The sequence below is a fragment of the Trachurus japonicus genome, chromosome 7 (assembly GCF_045865225.1).
Source record: "Trachurus japonicus isolate A0001 chromosome 7, Traja_1.0".
Taxonomy (NCBI): Eukaryota; Metazoa; Chordata; class Actinopteri; order Carangiformes; family Carangidae; genus Trachurus; species Trachurus japonicus.
In genome coordinates, this window is record NC_140913.1 from 8,103,511 (window position 1) to 8,115,652 (window position 12,142).

At 41.5% G+C, this 12,142-nt stretch overlaps 1 protein-coding gene across 1 annotated transcript; it reads right to left on the reverse strand.

The window, feature by feature from the left end:
- Positions 1-11,785, reverse strand: tm9sf4 (transmembrane 9 superfamily protein member 4). The gene is made up of 18 exons (XM_085781057.1): positions 11,759-11,785; positions 9,552-9,662; positions 9,089-9,188; positions 8,807-8,963; positions 8,392-8,539; positions 7,836-7,959; positions 7,581-7,702; positions 7,212-7,323; positions 6,928-6,998; positions 6,668-6,800; positions 5,712-5,793; positions 5,538-5,613; positions 5,276-5,359; positions 2,868-3,043; positions 2,696-2,759; positions 2,412-2,531; positions 2,192-2,281; positions 1-891 (listed from the first exon to the last, which is right to left on the reverse strand). Exons 1-18 carry the CDS (start codon positions 11,774-11,776, stop codon positions 742-744), a joined length of 1,938 nt encoding a protein of 645 aa, XP_085637183.1. The 5' UTR covers positions 11,777-11,785; the 3' UTR covers positions 1-741.
- Positions 11,786-12,142: the final 357 nt, after the last annotated feature.

A 12,142-nucleotide genomic window follows, 5' to 3' on the forward strand; every position in this document is an offset into this window, starting at 1 on the left:
TAAAAAATAATAGAACATTTAATTTATCCTTTCTTGTGTTACAATGCAGAACCTCCAATCATAATTTCCATCCGTATCAGTTCAACACGACAAAGTTAACACCATAACCACAGTTCGACGCTCCAATCCTTCCCTGATCTGTAAAGTCTCTGACATGAAACCAAAGTCACATTTGAAAACAGAGACAATGGAAAACAAACTAAAGACAGATTTATGTAAGAAAATTAGATGAACAAACGCCTCCCAGGAGGTGATTGGAAGAAATTTAGACAGAGATGAATCCTGGGATGACAAAAAAGTAAAAACTTGGATAAATTAGATTCGTAACACAAAATGAGAAGACAAAACAAACATGTGCAGAAACCATAGTTTGACAAGCTTTGGCCCACTGTGTTGTGTGCAAGGTGAAACAGCAGAAGACATTAACTGTCCCATCAGCGGGGAATTCCCTCTGAGTCTCTGTCCTAGAGAGAGGAGGGGAAAGAAGCGAGGGGGAGAGAGAGAGAGAAAGAGAGAGAAACAGCTGGTTTAGCTCTGCCACCTTGCTGTTCTTCCCCCACGAAGCCAGTGGGTGGGGCTGTTGCGCCGTAAAAACACCCCTCTCGTTCCCTCTACACACAAGTCAGTGCTTGTTGGACATGAAGAATAAAAAATATATATAAAAAAACTAAATGTGACGAAAAAACAAACAAACAAACGAACAAAAAAACACCCCCAAAAACAGCAGCGATGGTCGATCAGTCAGTCGATCTTGACTGCAGCGTAGATTTTCCTGATGAACATGTAGGCGGCGTAGAAGCCGATTGTGCCCGTTAGCAGCCAGAACGACAGCACCATCAGGGTCGTGTAGCCGAAGTACAAGAGGGAGGGGATGAACTCCACGATGTCCAGCTGGGGAGGGAGAAACACGGTTGGTGGATTTGAAACAGCTGGATCTCAGGCTGTCACAATCCTGACATTTTAGTTGATGATTAATTGCCATACAAATAACTGCAATTAACGATTTAATTGACTTTTTCTGATCATTTCATGCCACTAACAGTATACGCCTAAACATAGTTTAATAATACACATACACCTTATGAGGATAGGAAAGGGATAGTACAACATTTTGGCAAATTGGCCCATTGCCATAATCCCTATAGTTTTAGGAGTAGGTTCATTACGTTTGATTGTCAGTGCAAGCTATTTTTAGAACGGCGGAGCAGAGCCGCTAGCTGCTCAGAGCTACGCTACGGAGGCTAATGGGATTTCTTGGTTTACCTCATCAAATACACAATCCAACAACTCCAAAACGCTCTCGTGGACAAGTTGTGACCTGCACATTCACCACGCTATGAGATAATAACGGAATGTTACGAGACGGAGTTGTTTTCAAGGTAAATTCATGCAAAACCGCTGATGCTTGTTTTTCAGCAAGCAGTCTCTGCATTTGCCTTGAAAACATTAAACCACAGCAGAAGAAGGGAACACAACATGATGATCTCTTTATAGGAGCACCATTCAAACCTCAAATGGTGAAAAGACGATGAGGAAATTGTGATGGAAATATGATATTTCTGTTGGTTTCATCCCGCTGTTTTTATACAGATGAATGGAAACGATTTTAACATGAATGCCAAATAAATGCGGTCAGCTCAAATAATTGTGATGTGGGCAGTTATGTAAAATTGTGACACACCTAGCTGGATTTAAAGAACAATTAAAAATTGAAACAATGGAGCCCAATATTTTTTGACTGTTAGCTCCCTCTGTCTGCCCTTTTCCTGAGAAAATTTAACATTATAAACTTCATTGAGCTGTCAAAGAGCTCTACTATGCTTGTGTGTGTTACAGCTTTATTCTTGTCTCTGTTTCCTCTGCTCTCTGCTTATTTTTCCCTGTGTTTTTTCAGCCTCGATGTTGAGCTGAAGTGGAATTACTCCTCCTGTTTGGCTCATTTTTCTGCTCAGTGATAATCACCGTTTTACCGAGTCCACAGTGGGTTAGCGGTGGTTTTGCCTATCAGAGGTGATGCCCCATGGAGGAACATAAGAAAAGAGATGTGAATCTAATTGAGATCATTTTTGATACTTAAATACAGTAGATGAAATTTAGGACTAAAAAAAAGCACTAATGACATACTCATAATATTAAGTCCTATTAAGACACTGATGTCTAAAGCTGCTGTACAATCAAAAGTGGCTTTTACCTTGTTGACAAAGTAGAAGACAGCATAAATGAGGACGTAGAACGCTGAGCCTCCTGAAACCAGGAAAGTCCTCCACCACCACCGGTAGTCCTGATGGTGAGGAGAGACAGACGCAACACAGTGCAAGGGTGTGTTTATGGAGGATGCAGGTGAGGTTCAGGTAGGTTAATGTTTGTAACGCAAACTGTTGGTTAACACCATTGAGCCTCAGTGAGCTTACCTCTGCACAGAGCTGGAAATAAACCATGACGATGCTGATCTGAGAGCAGGAGACCACCAAGATGATAAACACCAGAAACAGGAAGCCGAAGAGGTAATAGAACTGATTCTCCCAGATGGCCTGTAGGTGGTGACACACACACACACACACACATACACACATAGGTTTATGTCTTAGCCGTTAAAACACAACTTATATTGAAGTAAGTTTGTATGTATTTATATTGCAGAGTAAATATGATCTTTGAACTGATCTCAACATTAGAGCAGAGCAGCTGTACTCACACTGAAGATGAAGAAGAGTTCGATGAACATGGCACCAAACGGCAGGATCCCAGCCATCAGGATTCTAGTGGAAGGAAAATAAATTGTTAAATCACAGAGAGATCACGCCTCAAGTTCAACAACGGTCCTGGTAACTGGTCACAGGCTATTGGTCGAGAGCTTCAACACTCACCCTACAAACTTGTTCATGTACCAGCGCTGCTCTGGGACCTGCCGAGGGATCTGGTTGGTGCGCACTGGGTTATCATACGGCTGTTTGCGGAACCCAAAGTAGTAGCCCAGGTAGACTAAGGGCATGGAGATACCAAACCACATACAGAGCAGGGCCAGCATCGTGGTGAAGGGAACCTGGTGGAGTCAGAGAAGAGAGCAGAGGACAAAGTCAAACTAGTTTTCTTGCTTTTTTGTGCTTGTGCTACTGTTGTTACTTTTTCATCAAGTCACAGGTGAGTGTTTCAATAACAGCGTGTTTACTTCCTGGTTTCATTTTAGGCTAAAGCCATTCAAAAATATCAATCCGAGTCAAGTTTCTAACACAGAATGGCAACAACACAAGGAAAGATATATTGTGAAATCTCCATCAAATGACTCAGTATCATTTACACAGCAATGCCTAATAATAACCATTAGTCATACCAGAAGTCTGCAGCAACAACTAGCGAGTGTGTTTTCAGAAATGTTGTTTATTTTTATTTGTAAGGAGATAATACCTTGTGGGTGTGAGGTTGTGAAATCCCTGTTTATCCAGAATTATATAAATTATGAACTGTTTCTGTGAAATGTGGTCAGTATTTCTGTATGAAGTGTTGGTAACACTTTATTATTTATAAAGTGTTACCAACACACACACCAAGTACACACAATTAAGTATTAGTTAAAGCAGAAGTAAGCGATATTTTTGTGTTAATATAAGTCGTTATATCTTCCGACAGCAATCACTTCTATAGAGTGTTTGGACCGAAACACGGGTCTGTCAGTCACTCTGCTCTGCTCTGAGCCGAGGAGAAAACTTTTCTCGTATCCTACAATTTTTATCCAATGAGGAGAGAGAACGGCATGAAGGGCTGTGTGTGCAGCCAAGGGATGCGCGTGAATGTGGTGATGTAGGGACGAGGACTGTTATGGTGTGTTCAAGGCAACCCGTAACTCGTGTATTTCCGACCTGTGAAGTCATACCAGTTCGATCTGGTACGAGTTCACGGGTCGGAAGTTACGAGTGGCCGTTATAGTGACTTTCACAGGTAAAACAGGTCGGAAAAACACGAGTGGGTTGCCTGGAACGCTACAAAGTCGTAAGTTGTGACTTGAAGCTGTAATTAACGGTTTCAAAAGCCTACCTGGAACGCAGCATTAGCCAAAACGACCGGATCGCTTACTTCTGCTTTAAAGAGCAACTAAACCCCTCAGTTTTGGATGACGTGCTCTAAGCTTGAAATTCAAAAAATGCCTTGATTATGGCCGGGACTCAGGAGCACTCTCCGATCCCCCCTCCCCCCTCCCCCCTGCGCCCCATTCACACCCGCGAAATCACACAAAAGAGAAAAAAAAGTAATAAACACACATCGACACTTCTGCTAGGGCTAACGAGCTACTAACGAGCGACTCAGCACTAGTAGCGTGGACACTACTAGGAGAGGACGCCAGAGCCGTGACAGTGCATCTACAGCTGATCCGCCGGCTCGTTAGCTCGTTAACGGCTCGTTAGCGCCGGCCGCACTAACGACTCCCGTTCAGGCAGCTGTTAGCAGCCGTTAGCCGCAGCAGAGCGGCTAGAGTGCCTAGCAACCGTTAGCGGCAGGCAGCAGCCGGTGCTGATTGGTCGGGGAGCTGGTGGCCGGTGACGAAAGCTGCCTCCAAAACGTCATCTGCCTCGATCTCAGCCAATAGAAAAATTTGATTGTAATAGCCGTGTTTCAACCCATAGAGGGCAGTCACTCTACATTTTTACTACAAAATACACCAAATTGAAATATTGTGATTAAAATGTCAAGAATCAACCGACAACACTACCTTATACCCAAATATATTTGTTTTCAACAGAAAAAAGTGGTTTAGGGGTTTAGTTCCTCTTTAAGCATTAATAAATACTGAATTCTATATACTCATTAGCATGTAGTTTATAAATACAGTGCTTATCAATGATGAGTAAAACATTTTTAACTGTGTTTATAAACTACATACTAATGAGTATTCATGTGTTATAAATGATGAATTCAGAATTTAAAGCTTAACTCATGCTTAATAGTGTGTACTTATTATAAAGTGTTACCAAAGTGTTTTCTGAGGTCACTATGACTTTTGAGCAGCCAAATTTGTCCAAGCAGTTACACACATTGGTGAAGGGATTCAACTCTAATCTGAACATCCTTGAAATTTATTGAATGTTTGTGCCAAATTTCTGTCAAGGTGTTTTTCAGATGTGTTGTCCATGAATAAGAGACGGACGGACAAATCACAAGTGATGCATTACAACTCCTATATCAATATCACAATATTACAGCAAAGTAATTAACCTACTAGCTTTTCATTTCCCAATCTGTCATACAGTTTAGGTGTGTGTTTCAGAGTCAGGACACTCACCGCCCCAGAGGAGTGCTCTCCCCAGATGAAACAGTTGAGGACAAAGCAAATTCCAAAAACCACTGCAGGATACAGAGTTGCCGTCTGGAGGGGAGACGAAAACAAAAACAAGTTCAACCTTGTCGTTTACTGCAACACGATTTTAAAATGCATAAAAAATGAACAGCCGTGTTTGCAAAACAAACAGGGGGTTTGGGCAGAAAACGAGTGAATACACAAACTCAGGAGTGGTGAAATTATTTATAATATGTTATTGACTCACGCAAAATGCTCCTTTCTTCCACCTGTGGCCCTTCAGTGTGCGGTACAGTCTACCAGCAAAGTAGCCACCAAACACACTGTAGGAAACACATCAAGTGATTCAAAAAAAATTAACACACATGAAAATAAGCATCTTTAGATTTTTGGGGAATTCAGACATGAACAAGGTTCTTACCCCATGAACATGAAAAGGAAGCAAGAAGTGGTCATCAAGGCTCCTCTACTGGACGGAGACAACATACCCAACATGGCGACAACTACACACACAGGAAACATTAAAGTTAATTCACAATTATGTGATATAGATGTTTTTATAACATATTTGATTTTATATTCATTTTGACTAATTGATTAGAGAAAACTCCTCACATTTACTAGAACAACACAAAACACCCAGACCACTCTGATATCACGGTGTCAGCACAGCACTGAGTCAGTTCGCTTCAGGTGATCACATCTCACTTCCTTGTTTTATATGCAAATAAACGGGTGTGCCTTGTTCTAAGCCAATCAGGCAATTGTTAGTGTGTTTGTGCATCAGAGTGAGTGAGTGAGAAACAAAGACACAGAGGAGAGGTTGAGTGAATTATCTCACTAAGCTCAACTCCACAGTGGATATTTCAGACCCTAATTTCGAGACTAATTGGTAAAAAAAATTCAAATAAATTGTGACATTTGAGTAATTAGATGTGCATCATGTAAATAAATGGTGCAATGAATTTTATTTATTCTTTATTTGTATGCCATTATGTCACCAAATAATTCCCAGGAGATTGTAGCTAGGTACAATAGTGCATACAAGATAATTAACTCAAATAACTTATTCACTTAAGATAAATATATTTCCATACAACAGTTTCGATTTTCCATACTTTTCCAGACCTTGAAATGTATAAAATCAAATTCCATACTTTTCCATACTTGAGTAGGAACCCTGTTAACAGCATGGAAGCAGTTACAGCTACGTTAAGCTAACGTTGCTGTTGACAGCCGTGGCCCCACAACGACAACCCTCTGACCTAATTTAAACTCAACGTGAAATAAGATGTAGGGGAAAAAGAAAACTTGTGGATTGAGCAGAGATGTTAGCTGACATTACAGAACTGATGATAGAAGAGAAAACACACTCACAGATTACGATGAGGATCATGCAGAAGAGCTGGATCCCTGAGCCCAGCAGTGAGCTGAGGATCATGGGATACTGAGGCGGCCTGAACACGTCACCGTGGACGTTCTTCCATCCCGACTCCTCCATGGTGTCCTCCTGGTTAGGGAGAGGAAACACATGGTCAAGTGCCTGGACTGTATTGACATCCCATCTATACATCCTGTCACAGACATGATTAATGTTCTTTCTGTCTGACACAATGCAACTGTCTTTATTTTCTTACAATGTCATCCTCTCTGTTGTAGTTAGCAATGTCCTTCCTCAATGTCCTGATAATGATCATACTCAGAATCCCTAAAGAGAGAAAACACAGGTTTCAGTCAAATACGAAGGCTGAAATCTCAACAGTTCACATGCTGATATATCTTTTGAATATATGACACGACACATATTTAATAGACTTCATCAGATTCACAAGCCTATGGGCCTAATGACTTAGAGTGGCTTATTGCCTTTGGGCATGATGACAGTTGAACTAAACAGAAATTTGTGAACAACTGGACATACCAGACAGGAAGAAGACGACTACCACGGAGTTGACGATGGAGAACCAGTGGATCTGGACGTCGCTCATGGTCAGGTACGTGTCCCATCGAGACGCCCACTTCACCTCACTCTCCTGCACAGACAGACAGAGGGGACAGGGGGCTCAGACATCGTTCCTTCACACTTTTCTAGCTGAACTTGACTTGGTTTCCTGGTAAACTCACTTTTTTCTATTATTTTGACTTTGTAGTGCTCTAGTAGACTTGATTCGAAATGAACAAAAAGGATAAATGGAATCAAAGAGCACCAGAGAAAAATCAATAAAAACACATGCACACACACAAGTTTCAAAGCAGGGGAGTTGATATAACTGAGAATTCTGTTACTGACCTTCCACTCGACAGAGTAGGTGAAGAGGACCTCGTTCTCCTTGTTGGCGTCAATCTCCTGGGGGGCGGAGCCACTGGCCTCAGGCAACGTGCAAGTCTTGGCACTTTCTACAGCCTTCAGGTCTGAGAATAAATAGATAGATAGTGAATGCCCCAAGGACTCAGCTATGACACATAGCTCGTGTGTCTTCCTGCTACGCAAATAATTTTTATTAACTAACGTTTACACAAACTGCTTAAGTATGTTGACACTTACCGTCTACTTTTACACTTTGGGGTACAACCTCAAATCGCACCACCCTGTAGTCGTGGATTTCTCCCTCTTCCAGCTTCTCCCTGTGGAAGTACAGGATGAAGGACAGGTGGTTGTGCAGATAGAACTGTGAGGGAGAAAAGAGAAAGATCAAGGCGAACATTAGTACAAAAACTCCTGATGCTTCCTGCTGCTGGTGACAGAGAGTCAACATTTTCAACATGTTTCAGGACTGAGTCCGTACAATTTGACTTTTAGTTTGACACTGAGCACAGATTGTTAAAATGACAAGCAGAAGAATGTCACAATTCATTTCAAGGGAGAAAACATCACCCAAGACATCTGACATTTCTTTCATTTTCATGATTTGATCACCAGTGAATGAAATATCTCAAAGTCCCCAGAGTTTTCAATACATTTTGGCATCAACATGTTTCTCTAAAAAATATCCAGATAAATTAAAACAATATCAAATATGCAACAATTAAAGTTTATGGTTCAGTCATATTCATCAATCCAATCCAATATGAAAAACAACCCCTTTAAAAGTAATATCCACCTTGTTGTTGTCGACGAAGCCAAGTCTGTAGCCGTGTTCAAACTGGACATCCCTCGACACGTCCTTCTTCTGCTGCTCGTCCTCGCCTCCTCCCTCTCTGTTGGGGTAAAACTCTAACCTGGTGGCAACTGGCAGGTTATCTGCAATACTGAAAGACATAGAGAGGTGTTTGCTTAGTTTTGGTTTTTACAACATGCATATAGAAACTCCAGATAACCACTAATATAAGGCCTAGAGAGAATCCCCCACTTACATTATTGGCTGCATTTGTTCCTTTTAGGTTTTACATAATAACTTAACTTATGAAGTTTGTCGTCATTAAAAAAAGTATCATTTTAAAATAAACAAAGGCTGCATGCACATATCAATAGGTGAAACTGAGAACAGATTTCCACATAAGTGAACAGACGCTCACAGGTGAACATAATACTCCTCCTGGATTCGCTCCGCCACCAGCTTGCTCTCCTCTATGCTGAGCTTTTTCTTGCTGCACATCATCTCACATTTCTTGTCTTTGTTCATCTGGACACTGTAAAGGGTATTCACAATACGGTCCCCACGCAACACCTCACCTAAAAAAGAGAAAAGTCATTTACTGTATTTAAACATATACAAAAACACTTTGATGTTTATGATTAAAGCTAAATAGGTGCGGGGCAAATGAAGTGATCCATGTGTCTGTGGGGACAACACTTACCCAGGTTCTCTCCCTTGTAGAAAACAGAGTCTGGCTTACAGAAAGGGAGGGAGTAGTATTCATAAGGAAGCTGAGTGCGGGAGCTGGTCAGCTTCACTGCCTGGAAAACAAATGGTCGGTCTGACTGACTGGCTGACTGGGCATAACTATATTCACAATGACAACATATGAATGACTTTTTGGTTGGACTTGGGTTGTGGGATTTTTCTAATAAACAACTTATACTGGTACCTTCCCAATCACAGTGTGGAAAGTAGGAGCAGAACTTAGCCATTTCCGGCAAAGGCAGTAACACGATGTAAGCCTCTAAGGTGCTTTCCCACATAAGCTGTCAGGAGTTTGGATCAAACCATCTCTGATATATTTAACCCTTTGTTTTGGTTTGTTTCAATAATGTTCACTGATGAACAGCCATATCATAATGTTTCTCTGAATCTCTTTATGTATTGTATGTTAGACTTACCTTAATATCTACTACCTCCCCCTCACGGAAGTCCCGGGGAGCAACTCCGGGAACATAAAAGGGCCGGACCATGGGCAGACAGGTCAACAGCAGCAAGGCCCACCACGTCTCCTGTAGCAACGACACCACCGCATGTTTCAACCACACACACATACACAAAAAGACACAAAACTAAGCTACACGATACGTCTTTAATAGGTAACATAACATCATCTGACAAATAAAAAGTAATGTCAGTGCATGCGCAACAAAAGTTCCCTAATGCCATAAAAAGAACAAAATAATACAAACACTGGGGCTGTGTTACAAACACACACTCCATTTTAAAAGGCAAAGAGAAGAAGGACAGTTACTTGACACTAACAGTCTGTGTCTTATCTCTTTCAACAAATGCCTTCATGCTGAATACCTCAAACTGCTTTCTAATCATGAGACACCCGCATACACAGAAACATGTTACATTTCACTTGAAAAAGTGTTGTTTCTGTTTATGTAGAAGACAATGTAACATGAAAATGCATGCGATGCCCGCATTCCCTGAGGCAAAACTAACATCTCCGTGACTCTCCAAGTTTATCCAGAAACATAAACATGGCTGTCTTTTACACCCAGCAAAGTCAATCCTACAGTAACCCAGTAAAATTTATTCTATTGTACTTTTAAGTCTTTAAAAAAACTTGACAAGTCCTGGGAAGAAGCTGATGGATATTTCTATGGCACTGTCTGAATATACAAGAGTATGGTTTTATTTCTTAGATGAAAAGAGAAGACTATAGCTGACAGCTGGTTCCTGTGAAGACAAAGCTGTTAAGATTCATACAGGTCATGGCCTGTGGACACAGCTACCCGTTTCCCAAGGCGAGAGAGAGGACACTAAGTATACAACTGTCGCCTTGGTGATTCAGCGATGGCAGCTTCATGGCAGAGTGCTAAAAGAGCGTAACTTCACATGACATCTATGCTCGCGTTTGCCAGAAGGCGTTAGAGAAACAGACTCCACAACGTGCCCAAAAGAAACCAGCTGTAGGCAGCTTGGGGGATGATAATTTGGATACTAGATGACTTCAAGGCCAGACAAATAGCCATAGCAGGAGAAAAATGGTTTGGCATGTAAAGCCCTCCAGTTGCAGCTCTCTTTTACCCCTTCACACACAGCATCCGTGCAAAGCAGTGGCCTAACCTTTGGTGTTTGATGTCTGAATACTTGCAACGTCAAACTTAGTGCATGATATCAGCTGGACTACATGCACACAACGTTGTGACAGAAATGCTACTCTTCACACAAATGACATCATGCAACATAAAGCCAGATTAAACAGCTTTACAAGTATGGAATCAATTATCTAGAATCAATGTGCTGGGTCGATACTAAGATACTTGTGCTAAGGTAAAGGGGGAGTGGGGACTGGGGAGGTTTCCTGTTTGAACGTACTATAATTTAGCCAATTAAAGACATGTTTTCTAAATAATTTTCTATTTTTCCATGTTAAAACAGTTTAATTATGACAATGTCACACTGAAATACCACATGCACAAAGGGAAGAAGTCCGAGGGGAGCACATGTTAATTAAAAAGCACTGTGAGTTATGATGTAGCACTGTAGGAAGTTAGCAAACACTGATTAACACCTACAAGACGTTTATGTTATAACAAAGTACCAGCACAGCTGCATATCAGAGACCGTCTCAGATTGAGTTGGGGTTGTGTTTTGTGGCTGAACCGGTGCCATGGACAATACATTCCAATACTTTAAACTTGCTAAACCGGCAGCACCATCACACGGACGCTGCCGGACACAGCCGCTACCAGCTAACGTTGAGCCAAAGTTCAGCTCGTTGGTTTCTCTTAACTGTGCGCCAAGTGACAGCCCGGAAACCACGTACGTGTTCATTTAAACTCCGTCAGCGTTGTGTGATATTACGGATAAAATACACAAATGCATCCTCTGGGGCACAGCTAACGTTACACTGACAGCCGAGCTAGTTGACGTTAGCTAACTTAGCTAACTACAGCAAGCAGTTAGCATCCTCCACATTAAAACAGCAGCTAACTCCCGTGAATCCGCACACAGTTGCCATTTGAACGCCATCCCCAGACGACAGTAGACCCGATACTCTGCCACAACTATAGCACTGTGTCGGGTGGTCAGGCGGGAGGACGGTGTCAATTATGTGTATTTTTCAGAAAGAGTTCGCTTTTCCACTCACCATAGCCGCGGCCGCCATTTTGAATACGTGTCATAAGTGACGTTGCGGAAGCTGCTGAGTTTCGGTTCTTTTCGTTTGAGTAACCCATAAAAATAGTAGCCTACTGAACAGCAGGTAGCCTATTTGTCACCTCTCCTGAACTGATATAACTACTGCAATTAATTATATGTGGTGTGAAACTATGGAACAACCTAAAGAATTAATAAAAGCAATGTCCAAACATGGAACATTTCAAAATAAAGTACAAAAACATAACTCTTCTTGAGAGGTAGGCTACAGGGAAGATGATGTTCACACAAAAAACTAAACAAATAGCCTACTTTTTAAAAAATTTATTCACCTTCTTTTTCTTTTTCTCCATTTCTTAACAATGGAATGAAGGGT

Coding starts and splice junctions, on each gene's coding strand:
- tm9sf4 (XM_085781057.1), bottom strand. Junction 7,960..8,391: donor GCTTCGTCGACAACAACAAG/GTGGATATTACT, acceptor TCTCCCTCACAG/TTCTATCTGCACAACCACCT. Junction 5,614..5,711: donor TTCCTTTTCATGTTCATGGG/GTAAGAACCTTG, acceptor TGTTTCCTACAG/TGTGTTTGGTGGCTACTTTG.